The sequence below is a fragment of the Capra hircus genome, chromosome 29 (genome assembly GCF_001704415.2).
Source record: "Capra hircus breed San Clemente chromosome 29, ASM170441v1, whole genome shotgun sequence".
NCBI lineage: Eukaryota > Metazoa > Chordata > Mammalia > Artiodactyla > Bovidae > Capra > Capra hircus.
Window position 1 is genome coordinate 250641 of NC_030836.1, and position 22616 is coordinate 273256.

Below are 22616 nucleotides of genomic sequence, written 5' to 3' on the forward strand. Positions count from 1 at the left end.
CACTTTTAAAAATCCTCCCTGAAAACCACTGGGGCATTTGGGTCTTTTGAGCATGAGCTGCCTGTTATCTTTGCTTGACTCCACGTTGAGTGCCTTGCAACAAATGCTGTACTCTCCTTTACCACAGCCTGGTATTGGTAGATATGCTTTGCTACGCATTGGGTAAGTGGATCCATGTTTGCTTCAGTAACATTATGAGAACACAGGCATCTAATCTGGGACATAAAATGTATCAGGTGAGCTTTCCTAGATGAAGTTGTGCCTAAATATGGTCTCAAAGAGCAGAGACAAGTTACCCAAGCAAAGAAGATGGAAAGAGCTGATACGGCAGACATTTTGCCAACTTAGCACCCACAACACATTCTTTGGTCTAAGAGCAAGCCGTCCCCATTCTCATTCTATACGCATGGGTGGGGCTCCGCATCCACCTCCTGCAATGGAGAAAGTGACTCAACCTAACTGATCAGCACACCAAGCCCGCACACCATTGGTGGAGCACTCTGTCACTGGTGGAGGGATGGCTCATGGTCCAGGCCTGGACAATTCCAACCAACCAAGCCACCCTGGACCACAGTGGTTAGTTCAGGGACAGCCATAGCATGGCTGGTTGGTTAAATCTGAGGAAATCTAGGAACTTGTGAAGGGTAGCATTCTGTGTACTCAGAACTGGGAACATGAGTCTAGAGCTTCTGGCAACCATATGGCCAGCCCAAGGAGAGAATCTGCTGGGACTTGTATGTTCCTCTCATCTCTTAAATTTTGCTGTTTGCTTCTTCTCTCTATTCAACTCCTACTTCCTTTCATCATGATATAACTCTTCACTTTTCTCTTTCTCATTTACTGTATCTTCTATTTTCTTTTATTCATGTCCGACTCATCATGGCCCCATGGGCTGTAGCCCACCATGCTCCTTTGTCCATGGGATTTTCCAGGCTAGAACACTAGAGTGGGCAGCCATTTCCTCCTCCAGGGGATCTTCCCAACCCAGGGATCGAACCTGAGTCTCCTACATCGGAAGGCAGGTTCTTTACCACTAGCACCACCTGGGAAGCCCAGGATATAATTATATCTATAATTAACAGTTACTGAAGATTCTTGAGCAGGGAAATCTGACCATATATCTTTGTTTCAGGAAGACAATTTTCCCATATCTAACTTCTCTTCATCTGATTTCGCCCACCTGCTTCTGCTCACTTGAGCAAAGTTCCTGAGCTTGCACCTCTGAATACCATGCCTGCCTGGCTGACAGAGACTATTTACCTTCATGCTTGATTTGCAGGATTTTATTCCTTGGTATCTGACCCCACAGCTTGGCTGAAACCCCCTCTCCCAGTGGCCTGAATGCGGCATCTGCTTGCTTTGTCGGATCTGGTTCTTTCTTTAGCCAACTGGAGAAGATTCACTATCTCTCTTTACTTCTACATCATCTTTCCCCAACTCTCCTCCTCTCTTCTTCCCTCTTTCTGGGTCCTATTCAAGCAGATAACTCTTTTTTTTTTTTTTTTTTTTGCTGCACACTGTGAGACTTTCAGGATCTTAGTTCTCCAAACAGGGATTGAGCCCAGGCCAAAACAGTAAAAGGGCCAAGTCCTAAATACTGGACTATCAGAAATCTCCCTAGAATTTCTTGGTAGATGGATCCATAACAGGTCTGATAGTCTCTGTATTAGCTAATGGATTTCTGTTAACCTTATTAAGATTAGCACTTCATTAAACACTACTTTTCCAGTAGTCATGTATGGATGTGAGAGCTGGACGATAAAGAAAGCTGAAAACTGAAGAATTGGTGCTTTTGAACTGTGGTGTTGGAGAAGACTCTTGAGAGTCCCTTGGACTGCAAGGAGATCCAACCAGTCTGTCCTAAAGGAAATCAGTCCTGAATATTCATTGGAAGAACTGATGCTGAAGCTGAAACTCCAATACTGTGGCCACCTGATGCAAAGAGCTGACTCATTTGAAAAGACCCTAATACTGGGAAAGATTGAAGGCAGGAGGAGAAGGGGATGAAAGAGGATGAGATGGTTGGATGGTATCACCGACTCAATGGACATGAGTTTGAGTAAACCCCAGGAGTTGGTGATGGACAGGGAGGCCTGAGGCCTGGTGTGCTGCAGTCCATGGGGTCACAAAGAGTCAGACACAACTGAGCGATTGCACTGAACTGAACGGAAAAACTATAGTCCAAAAGGTTAAATAACAGGTATTTTCAAGGCTTCGTGTTCATTTCCTTGAAGAGATCAACAAATGATCAGATAAAAGTGACTCAAACACAAGCTCCCAAGCAGTCCCCTTGGCAAAGATCCCAGCAATCTCTAGTGTGAATAGTAGTTTTGCCCACCCCACAGACTTTTCAGGATGATGGAACCAGAGATCTACATGCTCCACACTTCAGTACTCAGCCTTTTGTTCAAATAAGAGTTGAACAAATGTTTTAGCAAATATCAGTTAAAAGAGCCCCATATTGTTTATCTGCCCAGAGCACCAGATTACTAGCCTGCCCAGGCACCCACATGTGCCAACCTGCCCTGCCCTTGTTGTAGAGTCAGTATGGGGGGAGGTTCCTATGACAAAGGAGAAAGCCATGGGTTCAGGCCCCCCAAAGAAGAGCCAGAGGTGAGCCCGACGTGACAAAGGCCAGCACTCCAGAAATCATAGGGCCAGTCCTCCCAGAGGAAGCAAAGCTCTCTGTCACCCAGATGCCAGCTTCAGCTTCCAATCCAGATAATGGAGCCAATGAGACAGGAATCCTGACAAAAGGACTGGAGAATTATAACAGTGATTTTCGTATCAAAAGCCTTGACATATCGATATTTCTTCAGCTGCTGACTGAATAAATAATAATAATAATAACTGGGTAAATATAATAATAAACTGGGTAAATAAATTATGGCACAGTCATACCATTTCGGAGAAGGCAATGGCAACCCACTCCAGTACTCTTGCCTGGAAAATCCCAGGGATGGAGGAGCCTTGTAGGCTGCAGTCCATGGGGTCGCTGAGTCCAACATGACTGAGCAATTTCACTTTCACTTTTCACTTTCATGCATTGGAGAAGGAAATAGCAACCCACTCCAGTGTTCTTGCCTGGAGAATCCCAGAGACTGTGGAGCCTGGTAGACTGCTGTCTATGGGGTCACACAGAGTCAAACACGACTGAAGCCACTTAGCAGCAGCAGCAGCAGCATACCACTTGGTTTCCCAGGTGGCTCAATGGTAAAGAATCAGCCTGCAATGCAGGAGACACAGGTTCAATCCCTGGGCCAGGAAAGATTCCCTGGAAGAAGAAACTGCAACCCACTCCAGTATTCTTGCCTGGGAAATCCCATGGACAGAGAAACCTAGCAGGCTGCAGTCCAAGGGGTCATAAAGAGTCGGATATGATTTAGCAACTGAGTATACATACCCACATACCATTTAGATGTACAAAAGAATTAGATGTTTCTACAGGTAGCAGGATGGTGTTATTATCAAATACTAAATGGTAAAAGCAAGTTTCAGCATGTAAAATGTGTAAAGTATACCATTTGTGTATATTTAAAACAGTGTATATACACACATACGCAAAGAAAACATTTGAAAAGTGGCCAGGGAAACCACAAAGTGTAGCTTCTGGGACTTGGGACTGAGGCCACAGACAGGAGCAAGAAGGGAAGAGAAGTTTACTTTTTTAAATTTAATTCTATGTATTTCTCTTTATTTCTCCATGCTACTTTTTAAAATTAAGATGGAATATTACTAAACTACGAAAATGAACGAAATTGAGCTGTTTGCAGAGATGTGGATGGACCTAGAGACTGTCATACAGAGTGAAGCAAATCAGAAAGAGAAACAGAAATATTGTATATTAACACACTTACGTGGAATCTAAAAAAATTGTACAGATGAACCTATTTGCAAAACAGAAATACAGATGCAGAAGTAGAGAGCAAACATATGCACATCAAGGAGGGAACAGAATGGTGGGATGAATTGGGAAATTGGGATTTACATTATTATGTATAAAATAGGTAACTAATGAGAACTTACTCTATAGAACAGGGAACTCTGCTCAATCCTCTATGGTGACCTAAAGGGAAGAAAATCTAAAAAGAGGGGATATATGTATACATATAGCTGATTTATTTTGCTGTACAGCAGAAACTAACACAGCATTGTAAAGCTACTATACAAAAAAATTTAAAGAGTTTACTTTTACTCACCCTCTTCCTTACTGTGGGAATGTTTTACTCTGTACCACTGTACTTACTTTCATAATAAAAACAAGCCTACATTTTCTTTAGACAAGAGAGTGCAGCCTGTTTGGCTACTGAGGGGTCAAACTTTCCTCCTGTGTGACTTCTGCCTCTGAAAACCCAGCTGGCACCATGAAGTGTGCTGTGAGGATGAGCTCTCCTTCCCCGCAGGGAAGACTTGGCATCCTGATCCAGGAGCACAGCACCTGCTCAGCCTCTGGACTGACAAGTCTAAGTCCACTCTCTCAGCCTCAGGACTGAAGTCTTGGGAACACTTCGATCTGTGCACACTTTGTCTTCCTCCTCCATTGAGCCTACCTGTGTCTGCCCAGCTACAAGCGTTCACCTCTGCTGGTCCATAGGGCCAAAGCCTACATTTCCCTGTGCAAGGGAATGGGATCAAAAGTCTGGATGCCTGACAGTGGGGCTCTATTATAGAGGCTCTTGTGTTTCCCAGTCTCACTTGCAACTTGGATGGTAATGTGACATAGTTCTAGCCAAAAAGATGTGAACACATATCACTCCTTGGTGCATCTCTGAACTCAGCTGGTAGAGATCCTTTCTGTCCTTTGACTCCCCATTATCCATGCCTAAAATGAAGACATGATTGCTGGATCTTTGGCAGCCTTCCTGAGAGACTGAAGAAGAAGGTCACACCCTAGGGATGGTCAAGTGGAAAGTCAAAAGAACCTGGAACCCTAAAGATTGCCAACCTGTTGATCTCTTGTTTTGGGGGCTTCTATTAACTAGAAACTGAGTATAAATCCTAACTGGGGAGGCTGCTCAGAAGGAGAAGGAGGAGGAAGGGTAGAGGAGAACTGAGTCATCCTCACTAACTGGTCCTGGAGCAGGCGGAGTTGCCTGGCTTTATACTGGTCATCAAGTAAGCCAACACCTGAGCAAGGGTTAGATTCAGAATTTCTGGTATCCGCTCTAAGCTCAGCTTGATGGGTAAAAAGTTATAATGAAGTTATTCATAGGAGCTTGCAGGCTCTGCAGGGAGAGACGCACCTCTGCCCCTCCTCACTTCTCTGCTCTGGGTTCGGAGTGTGTGCATACATGCACATGTACATACACCCATGTGCAAATGTCTGCTGAGCAAGAGTTCCTCAGTGTGAGTTGTCTGCAGAGCCACCCAGACAGAAGGTGAGGATATCAGAGGAATGGAAAGTGCACATACTGCGTATTTCAGCAGTGAGTTATATATTGACTTGTTTTGCACATTTCTGGATGGGTTATCAGTCTTATCACCTTGTGAAATGGAGTATTTCCTGCCATATCACTAAACAAGGATGTCACAGCCATCAGCGATTTCAGCCTTTCAAATGTAAATTTCTGAGACCCGAAAGAACAGTGTCATCTGTCCGCAGCCACTAGCCATCCCACGCCCCCCCTCCGTAAGTGCTGAGCAGCTGGTGGTGGGGGAGCGGGATGGGGCACATGAGAAAGTGGTAGCCTGGCCCATCTGCCCCTCCCTGCAGAGAGTGGCCAGTCAAGGATACAGAGCAGGTCACTGGTCCCAAACAGCTGAGACGCAAATGAAAGGAATGATTTCAGTGAGCCCAGACACTTGCATCTTCTGATACATAGAAGAGTGCTAAATTCCTTAATTTGAGATTCTGGTTTTCCTTCATTAACAATAATCTTTTGATATTCAAATTACCTGACCCTTGCTGCAAACCTTTTTTTTTCCTATTCGTTTTTTTTTTAATTTTTATTTTTACTTTATTTTACTTTACAATACTGTATTGGGTTTGCCATACATTGACATGAATCCAACACGGGTGTACATGCGTTTCCAAACATGAACCCCCCTCCCACCTCCCTCCCCATAACATCTCTCTGGGTCATCGTCATGCATCAGCCCCAAGCATGCTGTATCCTGCATCGGACATAGACTGGCGATTCGTTTCTTACATGATAGTGTACATGTTTCAATGCCATTCTCCCAAATCATCCCACCCTCTCCCTCTCCCTCTGAGTCCAAAAGTCCGTTATACACATCTGTGTCTCTTTTGCTGTCTTGCATACAGGGTCATCATTGCCATCTTTCTAAATTCCATATATATGTGTTAGTATACTGTATTGGTATTTTTCTTTCTGGCTCACTTCACTCTGTATAATCAGCTCCAGTTTCATCCATCTCATTAGAACTGATTCAAATGTATTCTTTTTAATGGCTGAGTAATACTCCATTGTGTATATGTACCACAGCTTTCTTATCCATTCATCTGCTGATGGACATCTAGGTTGTTTCCATGTCCTGGCTATTATAAACAGTGCTGCAATGAACATTGGGGTACATGTGTCTCTTTCAATTCTGGTTTCCTCGGTGTGTATGCCCAGCAGTGGGATTGCTGGGTCATAAGGCAGTTCTATTTGCAATTTTTTAAGGAATCTCCACACTGTTCTGCATAGTGGTTGTACTAGTTTGCATTGTGTAGTTTGCATTGTGTAGGAGGGTTCCCTTTCCTCCACACCCTCTCCAGCATTTATTGCTGCTGCAAACTTTTATATAGTCTGACTCCTCGCCCACCCACCTCCTTGGAAACAGTTCTCTCAGTGTCACTTGAGATGCTATATCTTGGGTTTAAAGTCCTAACAATTCCCACTGGATAAATATAACTCTTAACTTTTAGATTGCATTTTTTTATATTGTATTTTTTTCAGTTGACAACCTAAACAACCAGTGGTCACTCCAAGGTCCATATAATCAAAGCTATGATCTGTTGCAGTAGTCATGTATGGACGTGAGAGCTGGACCATAAAGAAGGCTGAGTGTCAAACATTTGATGCTTTTGAACTGTGGTGCTGGAGAAGACTCTTGAAAGTCCCTGGGACTGCAAAGAGATTGGACCAGTTGATTCTAATGGAAATCAACCCTGAATATTCATTGGAAGGACTGATGCTGAAGCTGAAGCTCCAATATTTTGGCCACCTGATGCGAAGATCCAACTCAATGGAAAAGACCTTGATGCTGGGAAAGACTGAGGGCAGGAAGAGAAGGGGGTGACAGAGGATGGAATGGTTGGGTGGCATCATCAACTCAATGGACATGAGTTTGAGCAAACTCCAGGAGACAGTGAAGCACAAGGAAGCCTGGTATGCTGGTCCACGGCATCACAAAGAGTCTGACACAACTGAGCAACTGAACAACAACAACAACAATAGTGCTTAGCATAAAAACCACAGTAGCTATTTGAAACCATAGGAGGTATTTAAATCCATAGGATCTATCTAAAGTGGAAAAAGTAAAAGAGGGGTGGAAATAAGAGAAAAATCTTTTCAGTGTCTATGCAGCAAACCACTACTAATAATACATCTTGCATTTGTGACAGAAGCTCCAGCTCCCATGAGCTCTAGAAGATGCAAATTTGGCCCAAGTAACAAAGCAAGTGAGTAACTTCAGAGAGCCATCCATAGGAAGCAGCCTCCAGTTTAGCTCGAGTCCACTCATTAGAATGCCCATGTGGAAGGGTTGTATATTATATTTACAGTGCAGTCACAGGATATTCCCACTGTGAGCAACTGAGCAATCACCAACCTTGAAATTCATCCCCAGTCTACATTCTAACATTGTGACTCAAGCTGGGGAGGTGTCTTATCTCCTGCTGTGAAGGAATCCAGTGGGGTGGGAAGTTTCAGACTTTCTACTGCTTTAAAGACAAGATGCTCACATTGCCAAGGCCAAGGGCAATACCATGAAGGGAGATACCTTCCAAAGGCAGGCCAGATCAACCATTGTCAGAATGAACCTGTCTGTGGGAACATCTAGCCAGTCAGAGGTGGGCTGCCAGGTTAAATTCCGAGGGCTTTGTAGCTCACAGGAGCTCTGCAGCTCACCAGCATCACCACTGCCCCATAACCTGGATCTTTTAGTGGAAATTTTTCCTTATCCATTCAACTATCAGGCAGTTGTTGAACCTGTACTTTATATGAGACTTTAAATTAGAAACTAGAGCCAAGATGTATAATTATCAGTCCCTGTATTCAAGATATGTCCCACCTGGCTATGAAGACAAAACAGACGCTTTGCATCAAGTTGCCAAGTATTTGAGCTTCAGCTTCAGCATCGGTCCTTCCAATGGATATTCAGGACTGATTTCCTTTAGGATAGACTGGTTAGATCTCCTTGCTGTCCAAGGGACTCTCAAGAGTCTTCTCCAACACTACAGTTCAAAAGCATCAATTCTTCAGTGCTCAGTTTTCTTTGTAGTCCAACTCTCACGTCTGTACATGACCACTGGAAAAACCATAACTTTTACTTGACGAACCTTTGTTGGCAACTTGACGTGAAGAGCTGACTCATTTGAAAAGATACTGGGAAAGATTGAAGGCAGGAGGAGAAGGGGACAACAGAGGATGAGATGGTTGGATGGCATCACTGACTGGATGGACATGAGTTTGAGCAAGCTCCAGGAGTTGATGATGGACAGGGAGGCCTGGTGTGCTGCAGTCCATGGGGTTGCAGAGTCAGATACGACTAAGCAACTGAACTGAAGTGAGGATGAGGATGAGCAGCAAAGTAACATCAGTGAAGGGTGTGGTCAGAGCAAACATGTAAGATCATACAGTCACAATAAGGACAAGTTGTGTTGTCTGAGCTTGAGATGGGACGCAGTTCACCAAGGAGAAAACACGATCATCAGGACTAGTCTGGGATGAGTGCTACTTGGCAAAAAGAAGGGTGAAGATGGTGGTTTTAAGTTGCATTTTTGGGGCAGCCACACCCTTCCTAATTAGATGAATAATTTTTGAAGTATTAATTCAGGGGGGAACTCACCCTGGTTCCTCCAACATCACCCAACATCACTTCACCTTCCAAAGCAGTGGGTGTGGGTTCAATCCCTGGTTGGGGATCTAGGATCCCACATGTCTTGTGGCCAAAAAACCAAAACATAAAACAGATGCAGTATTGTAAAAAATTCAATAGAGACTTTAAAAATGGTCCACCTCAAAAGGAAAGAAGAAAATGTGACCATCTGAGGTATCACTGGCACAGATATCCTGCTCTCCAGAGAGCCCCTTGAGACAGGTGAGCAATATGATGACAAACATTTCCTGAGTGCTAACCCAGTGCCGGCACCATGCCTGAGCACTGACAAATCTCCTGATACCCCCTGTGATAGCTGATGATGACTCTCAAAGATAAGTCCACATCCTAATCCCTTTCTTTGGAGAAAGAGTCCTTGCAGGTGTAATTAAGTTAAGGATTTTGAGATAAGAAGATGGTCCTAGATAACCCAGTCTTTGTGGTCCAAGGGACTCTTGACAGTCTTCTCCAGCACCACAATCCAAAAGCATCAATTCTTTGGTGCTCAGCTTTCTTTATGGTCCAACTCTCACATTTTTGACTAGGTAGACCTTTGTTGGTAAAGTGATGTCTCTGCTTTTTAGTTTTGTCTAGGTTTGTCATAGCTTTATTTCTAAGAAGCAAGCATCTTGGTTGCTCCAAAAATGTTCTCATAGGAAGGAGATTAGACACGCACAGGGGAGATGATATGAAGATGGAGGCAGAGGTTGGAATGATGCAACCACAAGCCGAGGATTATTAGCAGCCCCCAGAAACTGAGGCAATGGGTGGATTCTCCCTGAGTGCCTCCAGAGGACTTGCGGAGGAAGTCCTGCCACCAACATCACTTCAGACGTTCTGCCTCCAGGACAGGGTGAGAACAGACTTCTGTTGTTTTAAACCACTTGGTTTGTGGTAATTTGTCACAATAGCTACAGGAAATGAATATATCCCTTCCCCATGCAAGTACTGTCATTATCCCCACATCACTGATGAGAAAACTAAGGGAAAAGAATAAAAAGACTCAACTGGGACTCCCCTGGTGGTACAGTGAATAAGATTCCACCTTGAATGCAGGGGACACAGGTTTGATTCCTGGTTCTGGAAGATTCCATGTGTGGTGGAGCAGCTAAGCCAGTGCGTCACGACTACTTAAGCCTGAGTGGCTAGGGCCCACCAGCCACAACAAGAGAAGTCATTGCAATGAGATGCACACTCACTTTAACAAAAAGTAGGTCCTGCTCAACAAAAGTAGAGAAAGCTCGCACAGCAAGGAAGACCCAACATGACAAAAAATAACTTTTTTGAAAAAGACTCAATTACTTATTGAGTAAACAGAGCAGGAATCCTAGGCCTCTCAGTTAATGCCAGAGCCCCACACTCACCAGCAGGCCAGGCTACTCTGGCATCTTGTTAAATTTCTTTTATAAGAGTATCAAATCCTCATTTATTTAAGCCATTCTAGAGAAGGAAGTGGCAACCCACTCCAGTGTTCTTGCCTGGAGAATCCCAGGGACGAGGGAGCCTGGTGGGCTGCCATCTATGGGGTCACACAGAGTTGGATACTACTGAAGCGACTTAGCAGCAGCAGCAGTCTTATCTTTACTGGAATCCAAAAGCAGCCATTAATTGATATAGAAAATAACAGCAACCCCAAGAGATTCACAAGGCATCAGGCTGAATACATATTTTTTTTTTCTGCTGACAAGATAGAAACGAAAATTTGAAAGTGAGCATCTGTCTAAAACGAAGTACTAATGAGGTGATATCCTTCTCTATTTCAAAATTTACCAAAGCCTTTCTCTTCCCCCACCTGCTTCCCTTCATTGGCTCTTCTTTCAGATAAACATACAAGAACGTCCTCACTCCCATCATATGGCCTGCTCAAAACACTTTGCCATCAGCTGGGCTGCCACGGTGATGATGGAGGTGGGTAAACTCCCTTCAAAGACCCTAAGTGGAGTTTGAGCAGTGATCAGTTCACTTGTGTCCAAGAATGATTCTGCCTATGAGTCAGCACCCACGGAAACCCCTGTATTTCACTGGGAAGGAAAAAAGCCTGCCTGAGTGTTGGTGGCCTACGGAGAGCTTGGTGAGAATTGTAGCTTATAAGGTGATCCTCTCTGGCTCCATTAAAGACCAGGCCCCACCACGGAAGCACAGTCACACCTTCATTAAGCATTTTATGAGCAGCACCGGCAGGAGTGCATCAAATGCTGACATCATCCCCAGACCAATTAAAGGAGCCTTGTGTCCTCATTACACTCAGTGGGGAAGAGGAGGAATACATTCATCGGGAGGAAAAATTTTAGACTATGACTCCTAAATCATACCTTCTAGGAAACAGTAGTGCCTATAGCCTCAATTACATTTTTGACCCCTATGATCAAGCAAAGGTACCAACTTCGGAAGTTAAATTGCACCATCTGACTGCTGTTGTATCTTCGTGAAAGAATTTCAATTTATTTCCTATCTCATCCCTGTGAACCAGGATTTATTAGGCTCTTGGCCCTGCCTGATTTTGGTTTCCAAGCTTTTTTATATCACTGAAACTTTGACATTCACCTTCCTTTCCCCCTAATTTTTGCCCATTGCCCTTATTTAAACACAAAGCAACCAGAACAACTAAACTGACAGTGATTAGTTCTTACTGTAAGGATCCTTACTGTGACTGGCCTTGCTTAGTTCTCCATGGGTCATTGTCGCTGACAGAGCTCTGGGTAGGGTTGGGGAGTTTATTATACATACTCTGGACCTTCTTCTCCACCATTCTCCTCCTCTAGGTAAGGAGGTGACTGGGGTACACCAAATCCCTAAAGAGAAAACCAGGAGGGGTACATGCTGTGTCCAAGGCCAGATCAAGTCACCAAGCTGCATGAGGGATTGGGAAAGAATTTTATGAGAATAAGGCAGGACTCTGGGAAAGAAAATATTTTGTGAGTGAAGAATTGGAGATCATTCTTAAAAGGCAGGGGGGAAATGAATAGGTAAATAAAAGTACAGAATACTTTAAAAATTGCCACTTATCCCCACTCTCAGGACTTCTCCAACTTTTTTTTTCATTTATTTGTTTTTTAATTGAAGGATAATTGCTTTACAGAATTTTGTAGTTTTCTGTCAAACCTCAACTTCTTCAACTCTTGTTTTCTAGGCTGAACATTTGTAAAGCATCTTTCTCCTTGCATTGCAAAAACTTTTCTCCAACCAGAAAGTCAGATAAGATATTTTTCATTTAGTTTTTAAAAATTATTTATTTAATTGGAGGCTAATTACAACATTGTGGTGGGTTTTGCCATACATCAACATGAATCAGCCACGGGTGCACATGTGTCCCCCCTCCCATCCTAAACCCCACTCCCCTTCCCTCCCCACCCTATCCCTCTGGGTTGTCCCAGAGCACAGGCTTTGAGTGTCCTGCTTCATGTATCAAACTTTCACTGGTCATCTATTTTACATATGGTAATATACATGTTTCAGTGCGTAGCCCATCTTATTTCATTTTGTATCCCTACCTAATTCCTTCTTTGAGATTATTTTGAAACAAATTATATCACTTTTATATAAATACCTTAGCACATGTGTGCATGTGTGTTAAGTCACCTCATTCATGTCCGACTCTTTGCCACCCTATGGACTGTATCCCACTAGGTTCTTCTATCCATGGGATTCTCCAGACAATACTGGAGTGGGTTGCCATGGCCCCTCCAAGGGATCTTCCTTACCTGGAGATGGAACTCAGGGATAAAACCCACATCTCTTATGTCTCCTGCATTGGCAGGTGGGTTCTTTACCACTAGAGCCACCTGGGAAGCCCAAATGCCATAGTTCAGATCAGTTCAGTTCAGTCCCTCAATCGTGTCCGACTCTTTGCGACCCCATGATTCGCAGCACGCCAGATCTCCCTGTCCATTACCAACTCCCGGAGTTCACTCAGATTCACATCCATTGAATCAGTGATGCCATCCAACCATCTCATCCTCTGTCGTCCCCTTCTCCTCCTGCCCCCAATCCCTCCCAGCATCAGAGTTTTTTCCAGTGAGTCAACTCTTCGCATGAGGTGGCCAAAGTACTGGAGCTTCAGCTTTAACATCATTCTGTCCAAAGAAATCCCAGGGCTGATCTCCTTCAGAATAGACTGGTTGGATCTCCTTGCAGTTCAAGGGGCTCTCAAGAGTCTTCTCCAACACCACAGTTTAAAAGCACCGATTATTTGGTGCTCAGCTTTCTTCACAGTCCAACTCTCACATCCATACATGACAACTGGAAAAACCATAGCCTTGACTAGACAGACCTTAGTCAGCAAAGTAATGTCTCTGCTTTTGAATATGCTATCTAGGTTGGTCATAACTTTTCTTCCAAGGAGTAAGCGTCTTTTAATTTCATGGCTGCAGTCACCATCTGCAGTGATTTTGGAGCCCCAAAAAACAAAGTCTGACACTGTTTCCAATGTTTCCCCATCTAGTTCCCATGAAGTGATGGGACCAGATGCCAGATATTCATTTTCTGAATGTTGAGCTTTAAGTCAACTTTTTCACTCTCCTCTTTCACTTTCATCAAGAGGCTTTTTAGTTCCTCTTCACTTTCTGCCATAAGGGTGGTGTCATCTGCATATCTGAGGATATTGATATTTCTCCTGGCAATCTTGATTCCAGCTTGTGTTTCTTCCAGTCCAGCGTTTCTCATGATGTACTCTGCATAGAAGTTAAATGAACAAGGGGACAATATACAGCCTTGATGCACTCCTTTTCCTATTTGGAACCAGTCTATTGTTCCATGTCCAGTTCTGACTGTTGCTTCCTGACCTGCATACAGATTTCTCAAGAGGTAGGTCACGTGGTCTGGTATTCCCATCTCTCTCTGAATTGTCCACAGTTTATTGTGATCCACACAGTCAAAGGCTTTGGCATAGTCAACAAAGCAGAAATAGATATTTTTCTGGAACTCTCTTGCTTTTTCCATGATCCAGTGGATGTTGGCAATTTGATCTCTGGTTCCTCTGACTTTTCTAAATCCAGCTTGAACATCAGGATGTTCATGGTTCAGTATTGCTGAAGCCTGGCTTGGAGAATTTTGAGCATTACTTTACTAGTATGTGAGATGAATGCAAATGTGCAGTAGTTTGAGCATTCTTTCGCATTAGCTTTCTTTGGGATTGGAATGAAAACTGACCTTTTCCAGTCCTGTGGCCACTGCTGAGTTTTCCAAATTTGCTGGCATATTGAGTGCAGCACTTTCACAGCATCATCTTTCAGGATTTGAAACAGCTCAACTGGAATCCCATCACCTCCACTAGCTTTGTTCATAGTGATGCTTTCTAAGGCCCACTTGACTTCACATTCCAGGATGTCTGGCTCTAGATGAGTGATCACACCATCATGATTATTCGGGTTGTGAAGATCTTTTTTGTACAGTTCTTCACTACCTCTAAATATAACCTCTTTAAATATAACTAGTATATCATTACCACACCTAAAAAATGAAAAATGGTTCTTCAATATCATCATACATTCAATTAATGGTTGGTGTTGTTTAGTTGATAAGTCATGTGCAACTCTTATGAGGTTCCAAAGACTACACCCCATCTCTCTGACCATGAATTCTCCAGGCAAGAATACTGGAGTGGGTAACCATTCACTTCTCAAGCAGATTTTTCCCGACCCAGCGATCAAACCCGTGTCTCCTGCATTGGCAAGAGGATTCTATGCACTGATCCACTAGTCAGTCAGTTCAGTTCAGTCGCTCAGTTGTGTCCAACTCTTTGCAATCCCATGAACCACAGCAAGCCAGGCCTCCCTGTCCATCACCACCTCCCAGAGTTTACTCAAACTCATGTCCATTGAGTCAGTGATGCCATCCAAACATCTCATCCTCTGTCATCCCCTTCTCCTCCTGCCTTCAGTCTTTCCCAGCATCAGGGTATTTTCAAATGAGTCAGCTCTTCACATCAGATGGCCAAAGTACTGGAGTTTCACCTTCAACATCAGTCCTTCCAATGAACACCCAAGACTGATCTCCTTTAGGATGGACTGGTTGGATCTTCTTGCAGTCCAAGGGACTCTCAAGAGTCTTCTCCAACACCACAGTTCAAAAGCACCAATTCTTCGGTGCTCAGCTTTCTTTATAGTCCAACTCTCACATCCATACATGACTACTGGAAAAACCATAGCCTTGACTAGAAGGACCTTTGTTGGCAAAGTAACGTCTCTGCTTTTTAATATGTTGTCTAGGTTGGTCATAACTTTTCTTCCAAGGAGTAAGCGTCTTTTAATTTCATGGCTGCAATCACCATCTGCAGTGATTTTGGAGCCCCCAAAAGTGAAGTCTGACACTGTTTCTCCATCTATTTGCTGTGAAGTGATGGGACCAGATGCCATGGTCTTCGTTTTCTGAATGTTGAGTTTTAAGCCAACTTTTTCACTCTCCTCTTTCACTTTCATCAAGAGGCTCTTTAGTTCTTCTTCACTTTCTGCCATAAGGGTGGAGTCATCTGCATATATGAGGTTATTGATATTTCTCCCTGCAATCTTGATTCCACCTTGTGCTTCATTCAGCCCAGCGTTTCTCATGATGTACTCTGGATATAAGTTAAATAAGCAGGGTGATAATATACAGCCTCGACCTACTCCTTTTGCTATTTGGAACCAGTCTGTTGTTCCGTGGTCGGTTCTAACTGTTGCTTCCTGACCTGCATACAGATTTCTCAAGAGGCAGGTCAGGTGGTCTGGTATTCCCATCTCTTTCAGAATTTTGTGATCCACACAGTCAAAGGCTTTGGCATAGTTAATAAAGCAGAAATAGATGTTTTTTTCTGGAACTCTCTTGCTTTTTAGATGATCCAGCAGATACTGGTGATTTGATCTCTGGTTCCTCTGTCTTTTCTAAAGCCAACTTGAACATCTGGAAGTTCACAGTTCATGTATTGCTGAAGCCTTGCTTGGAGAATTTTGAGCATTACTTCACCAGCGTGTGAGATCAGTGCAGTTGTGCAGTAGTTTGAGCATTCTTTAGCATTGGCTTTCTTTGGGATTGGAATGAATACTGACCTTTTCCAGTCCGGTGGCTACTGCTGAGTTTTCCAAATTTGCTGGCATATTGAGTGCAGCGCTTTAAAAGCATCATCTTTTAGGATTTGAAATAGTTTAACTGGAATTCGATCACCTCCACTAGCTTTGTTCGTAGGGATGATTCCTAAGGCCCACTTGACTTCACATTCCAGGATGTCTGGCTGTAGGTGAGTGATCACACCATTGTGATTATCTGGGTCTTCTGTGTATTCTTGCCACCTCTTCTTAATAGCTTCTGCTTTTGTTAGGTCCATACCATTTCTGTCCTTTATTGAGCCCATCTTTACATGAAATGTTCCCTTGGTACCTCTAATTTTCTTTCTTTTGTGTGTGTGTGTTCAGATGCAATCTTTTTTTTTTTCCTGTTTATTTATTTCTTTATTTTTCTTTACAATATTGTATTGGTTTTGCCATACATAGACTTGAATCCGCCATGGGTGTAGATGTGTTCCCCATCCTGAACCCCCCTTCCACCTCCCTCCCCATTCCATCCCTCTGGGTCATCCCAGTGCACCATCCTCGAGCACCCTGTACCATGCATCGAACCTGGACTGGCGATTCATTTCACATATGATGATTTACATGTTTCAATGCCCTTCTCCCATTTTGAAAATTATTTCTGATGCCTGGGAATTATACCTCTCAGGTCACTTTAAGGATTATATTTCTGGACCTCGCAGGTGGTGCTATGGTAAAGAACCCACCTCCCAGTGCAGGAGATGTAAGAGACACAGGTTCAACCCCTAGATCTAAAGGATCCCCTAGAGGAGGGCATGGCAACCCACTCCAGTATTCTTGCCTGGAGAATCCCAATGGACAGAGGAGCCTTGTGGGTTACAGTCCATAGGGTCACAAAGAGTTGGACACGACTGCAGCAGCTTAGCACACACATGCATGTTATACAAAGTAAGGAAACTGATGTTTACAGAGATCATGCGACATGTCCAAGGTTACACAGCAAATTGGGGACAAAGCAAGGACTAGAAGTCAGGCCTCTTGATTCCTGTTCTAGGCTCTTTCCTAGAAAGAGCCACGACAGTGGAAAGAGCAACAACAGAAATTTGGCTGTCGTGAATTTCTAAACACTGGGCATTTTCTTGTTGTGAATATCTAAGCAGCAGAGTGTCTTCAGAAATGCTGTCTACTCATCCTGCCGAAGCCGAGTGAGAGGCGCAGCCACATCACCCAAGATGACCCCTTGCTCCAGGGAAAGGTGTTGCAACACGGAGTGCACATAGTGAACTCCATATTTTGTGACAATTTCATAGGTGTCCCCTGTGGCACCATGACACTTGTGAATCATAGCTCCTGAGACACGTGTCCTGTGGTCTTCAAGCAAGAGTCAGCAGCCAACCACAACTGTGCCTTCTTAGAAATTTGCCTGAACCACCAGCTGCATGAGTGGCATGATTACTTCCTGGCATGATTAACACTAAAAGCCAGCACACGTCACAGCCTCATCCAGGCTTCCCTTTCGAGTCAGGAGTCTGCCTTGCATAAACACTGCCCCTCGACACACCAGAAGGAAACACGTGGGTACCTTGGCATTCCAGGTATGACATCTAGCATGCCAGCTGCTCCTAAACGGCAGGAATCCTCCTCCAGGGAACCACAGCATTTGTTAAACATCCTCACTCTAATCTGATGCCAAACTGTGTTTTAGTCATGCCTGCTTTTTTTTTTCTTTTTCATCATAACTATTTTTGTACATTTTATTATAATTTCTTCAAAGCCCCATCTGCTGGCTGAAATGATCAACAGAAAGCCCCTAACTTCTTCTTGCATCCAGCCTTGTGAAAATGGCATCTTAGTATTTGACTATTTAAAGTACTTTGAGTCTTTAAACAGACTCACAGACGTAGAAAACAAAGTTATGGTTACTAAAAGGGAAGTGGGTGGGGGGATAACCTGGGGTCTTGGGATTGACATGTACACACTACTACATTCAAAATAGATAACCAACAAGGTCCTACTGTGTAGCACAGGGAATCCAATATTCTGTAATAACCTAAATGGCAAAAGAATTTGAAAAAGAATAGATATATGTAAAACTGAATCAGTGCTGTAAACTGACACTAACAGAACATTGTAAATCAACTGTCAGTTCAGTTCAGTTCAGTTGCTCAGTCATGTCTGACTCTTTGCGACCCCATGAATTGCAGCACGCCAGGCCTCCCTGTCCATCACCAACTCCTGGAGTTCACTCAAACTCATGTCCATCGAGTAGTCCCATATAAAATAAAATTTTAAAAATAGATAAGGTACTTTTGGTGTTTGAATAAACCCAGGTGACTGGTTTGGTCACTGACACCAGTGATCATTTTCAACGTTTTTCTGAAAAGAGTGACAAGTGAGACTAAACCTGCCCTTGGTAAAGAACTGGGTCTCTCTAGAAAGTTGTTATTACTGGAATTCCTACTTCCCTCAAAGTTGAGTTTAATTCAATGGGAAAGGATCACCTTTGCCAAGAAAAGGTTTCACAGTGAAAAAAAAATTAGCTCTGAAGCCAAAGGAATGTGAGTTTGGTGATGCATTTTACACTGTAAACTCTGGCACATACTTAACCTCAGAGCCTCAGTTCCTTGTTTGTAGAGTGGGAATAATAACAACTGTATGCAGTAACGAATTGAAAGACTGGTGGAATCCCTGGGTCAGAATCAATGCTACTGAACAGTGATAATGACATGAGCATTTTAGTAGAAAGAATGCTGTGCCTATGGAAAGGCAGTCCAACATCCCATTGAGCTTAAAGCCTATGTTCAGTGCCTTCAATGCATACGTCTTGAATAGTTTCCCATCCAATAGCAACTGACAATGATCATTTTTTTCTATTGAGCCCTTTTTGAGGATAACCAAGCTCTACTTTTAGGGAAGGCTGCTGGGAGTTAGGGGAGCCTTACAATCTCAGCTCCATTTGTTACAGTACAAACTACCACCGTCAACAGTCCGCAGATGTGAAAGACAAAGAAGTCAAGAGTCTTTTCTGGGTCATCCCAGTGCACCAGCCCTAAGCATCCTGTATCCTGCATCAAACCTAGACTGGCGATTCATTTCTTATATGATATTATACATGTTTCAATGCCATTCTCCCAAATCATCCCACCCTCTCCTTCTCCCACAGAGTCCAAAAGATTGTTCTATACATCTGTGTCTCTTTCGCTGTCCTGCATACAGGGTTATCATTACCATCTTTCTAAATTCCATATATATGTGTTAGTATACTGTATTGGTGTTTTTCTTTCTGGTTACTTCACTCTGTATAATGGGATGACCCAGAGAGATGCTATGGGGAGGGAGGTGGGAGGGGGGTTCAGGATTGGGAACACGTGAACACCCTTGGCAGATTCATGTTGATGTATGGCAAAACCAATACAGTATTGTAAAGTAAAATAAAGCAAAATTTAAAAAATAATATATTTTTTAAAAAGAATCTTCTGGAAATAGCCCCCTGGACATGAAATTTTCTGGTACGAAGCTTAAGAAAAAGTCTTTCTCAGTAGCCTGGCATGAGCATCATCTTTTTGAATAAACAAAACATGACTAGGCCCCTTTTGTGTTGTTAGAAAGCCTGGAAGCCATGGGTCCAAGCCAACTGGATCTTTGGTCTTCCCCCAGGGAAGGAGGACCTGATTCTTACGGATTTGATAGATAGACCCCATGAATCTTAGCAGCTAGAAGATGAAACCTGGGTATTGAATGCACTGGGCACTGCCGATCAGGAAAGAGAGAACAGAACTTCCCTTGTGGTCCAGTGGTTAAGACTCTTAGCTTCCAAGGCAGGCGGCCAGGGTTCAAACCCTGTTTGGGGAACTAAGATGCCACAAACTGCAACAGAGAACTCGAGTGGCAACTACTGAGCCTCTGCTCCCTGGAGCCCATGTGCAACAACTAGAGAAGCCTGAACACCTCAGTGAAGATCCAGCACAACTTAAATAAATAAATGTTTAAAAAAAAAAAAAAGGAAAGGAACAAGCATGCGAATATACAACTATTTCCAAAATATCTCCAAAGATGTTCTAAAATCTACAATGTTGAAAATATGCATGATGGGACTTCTGGAATCAGAAGCTGATTTCAGAGGGAGCTCAAGGGAATAAATTAAGATTATTATGATTAAAATTACTATCTTAGATTAAGATCTTAATAAATTAAGATTATTATTAAGATTATTTCTCCCCTTGGGAGGATGAAGGGGAGCAAGGGCTGTTTTGTGCAAAAATTAAAAAGTCAGGGATAGAGAATGTTGCAGCACCATCTCATCCAGCTATGCCCTGGGCTCTGAGGATAAATACTGCCCTCAGACTGAATGGATTGGGGCTGGAACAAATTTATCACCAGCAGAATAAAGCCATTTTTAAGTAGGCTCAAGGAAACTCTTAAAATATCAGCCAAATCTGCTACAACTGCCCCCCTCTTTTAAACATTGCAAACCAAAACCAAAGTGTAACTACATATGGCATATTTATCTCTAATGACTATGTTTCATTCCAAAAATTAAAACTAAGAAAACACTGTGTATTTTAACAGTGAAGAATCCTTGAAAATTCTCAAATTTTTATCTCAAAGTTTAACTTTTTTTGGCAAAGTGAGTCCAGAGTCCCTGGAAGTTCTTAGTGGTATCTAGGGAAAATTGCCCATATTAAAAAATAGGTCATTATTCAGAATATCTGGCTGTGTATATGACTCTTTACAGACAAAGTGAACAGATAGAACTAAGAATCTCTCTCCCAAATTACACACTTGCCCATGCAAGAGCTCTCCAAGCAAACACAAAGCCTTCCTGTTGATCTAGATCAACTCATACCCATTGTATGGGCTTCCCAAGTGGCTCAGTGATAAAGAACCCACCTGCCAGTGCAGAAGACAGGGATTTGATTCCTGGGTGGGGAAGATCCCCTCGAGAAGGAAATGGAAACCCACTCCAATATTCTTGCCAAGAAAATCCCATGGACAGAGCAGCCTGGTAGGCTACAGTTCACGGAGTCCCAACGAGTTGGACCCCACTGAGTAACTAAACAAAACCACCACCAACCATTGTAGTGGCCCAAGGAATACAAACTGGAGTCTCTGAGGACCCCAAGTTCACTCACTTGTCTTCTGCGAAGCTTTTTCCAGTAATGACGTTCTTCCCTTGGGGCACATAGTTCCAGTATTCTTCCACAATCCCAATGTGGTATGTTCTGGTGACTGCACCAACCAGCCCAGACAGACCCAGGAGTGTGAGAAGAAGGATGCTGTCAGCCTGCCGCTTCCGAGGCATTTGTGGATGTAACTCGGGCCAGCAGCCTGCACAGGGACCAACCCTGCCTGTCCCTCCCCCTCACTCTCAGCCAGTTATAAATAAGGAATGGACAAGGCCCAGCTCCTCCTCCTCAGGGAGTTTGGGGTTGGGACAGAGGCTGACAACTTGTGTAAGCAGAGCAGCTTGATGAGGTAGTGGCTATGGTGACCAAACTTTTGCCACCTGTCCAGGAAATGCATAACTGGCTTATTTACTTACTGTACAAACCAAACAGTTTTGGTTCTGTAAGTCTTGGTGCTCTGCTGTGACACTGGTTTTTTTATTTTTGCCAAGAATTTGCAAGGACTATGTGTAGCCAGTCAGGCTTCACTGTCCCTGGGATTCTCTAGGCAAGAATACTGAAGTGGGTTGCCATCTCCTTCTCCAGGAAGAATGTCAGTGCAAAAAGTTAAGCTGATATGTTCCTCCTGCTTCCTGTGTTTTTCTCTACACTTACTTAAAGGAATATATTAAGATTGGGAAACTAGGCTGGTCTGCATGCAGCACCAGGAAACAATCCCGAGCACCAGGGAAAGCTTCATCTCTGTCCCACAGGCAGAGGGAGTGATGTAATCACCCCCCGCCATCTCCAACTTGTTTTACGAGGCTACATGAAACAATCAACTCACATCATAAAGTTTATAACAACATTGTAAAACCTCACTAATTCTCCATTTGCTCATGCACCATCTCCCTCAGATTCTCTCAAATCCCATCAACAAAAACGAGGCACTCAAACCCCCTAGTTCAGTCAAAATTTTACAGTCCATCATCTCCAAAGGCAGGGAGCTGCCTTTCTCAGGATGAAGAAAAATCATAAGGGAGAAGGAGAATGCCCATTCACCTGTTTACTCGGATCTGTGACCTAGAATCTCCGTGTTGAAAGAAACCTCATCCAACCCTGGAAGACAGCCAGTCAGATTCCCCTGCAGAGTTGCTTTTGAGACAGCAGCTCTGGAAGGAAGGAGACGCCCTCCTGGCTGGGCTTTGAGGTTAAACAGACCTGTGTTTGAATCCAGTCCCACCATTTACTGATTGAGGGGCTCTGGATAATAACTCGATCTCTCTAAGTTTGTAAAATGGGGATGGAGGGATTATTCAGAAAATTTAAAGGATGAACTAGGAGCAAATCTAGATGAGCCTGGGCTTGATAACTTTCTAGATACAACACCTAAGACACAACCCATAAAAGAAATAATGGATAAGCTAAACTTCAAAAATAAATGTCCAAAAGTTGCTTTTGGACT

The 22616-nt window shown here is 43.4% G+C and overlaps 1 protein-coding gene across 3 annotated transcripts in view; it reads right to left on the reverse strand.

The window, feature by feature from the left end:
* Window positions 1–21396, reverse strand: part of HEPHL1 (hephaestin like 1) — a 91302-nt gene extending 69906 nt beyond the window's left edge. For all 3 annotated transcript variants that reach the window (XM_018043543.1, XM_018043542.1, XM_018043544.1), the window contains exon 1: window positions 21179–21396. In XM_018043543.1, the coding sequence (XP_017899032.1) occupies window positions 21179–21348 (170 nt within the window). In that variant the 5' untranslated portion in view covers window positions 21349–21396. The remainder of the gene's footprint in view (window positions 1–21178) is intronic.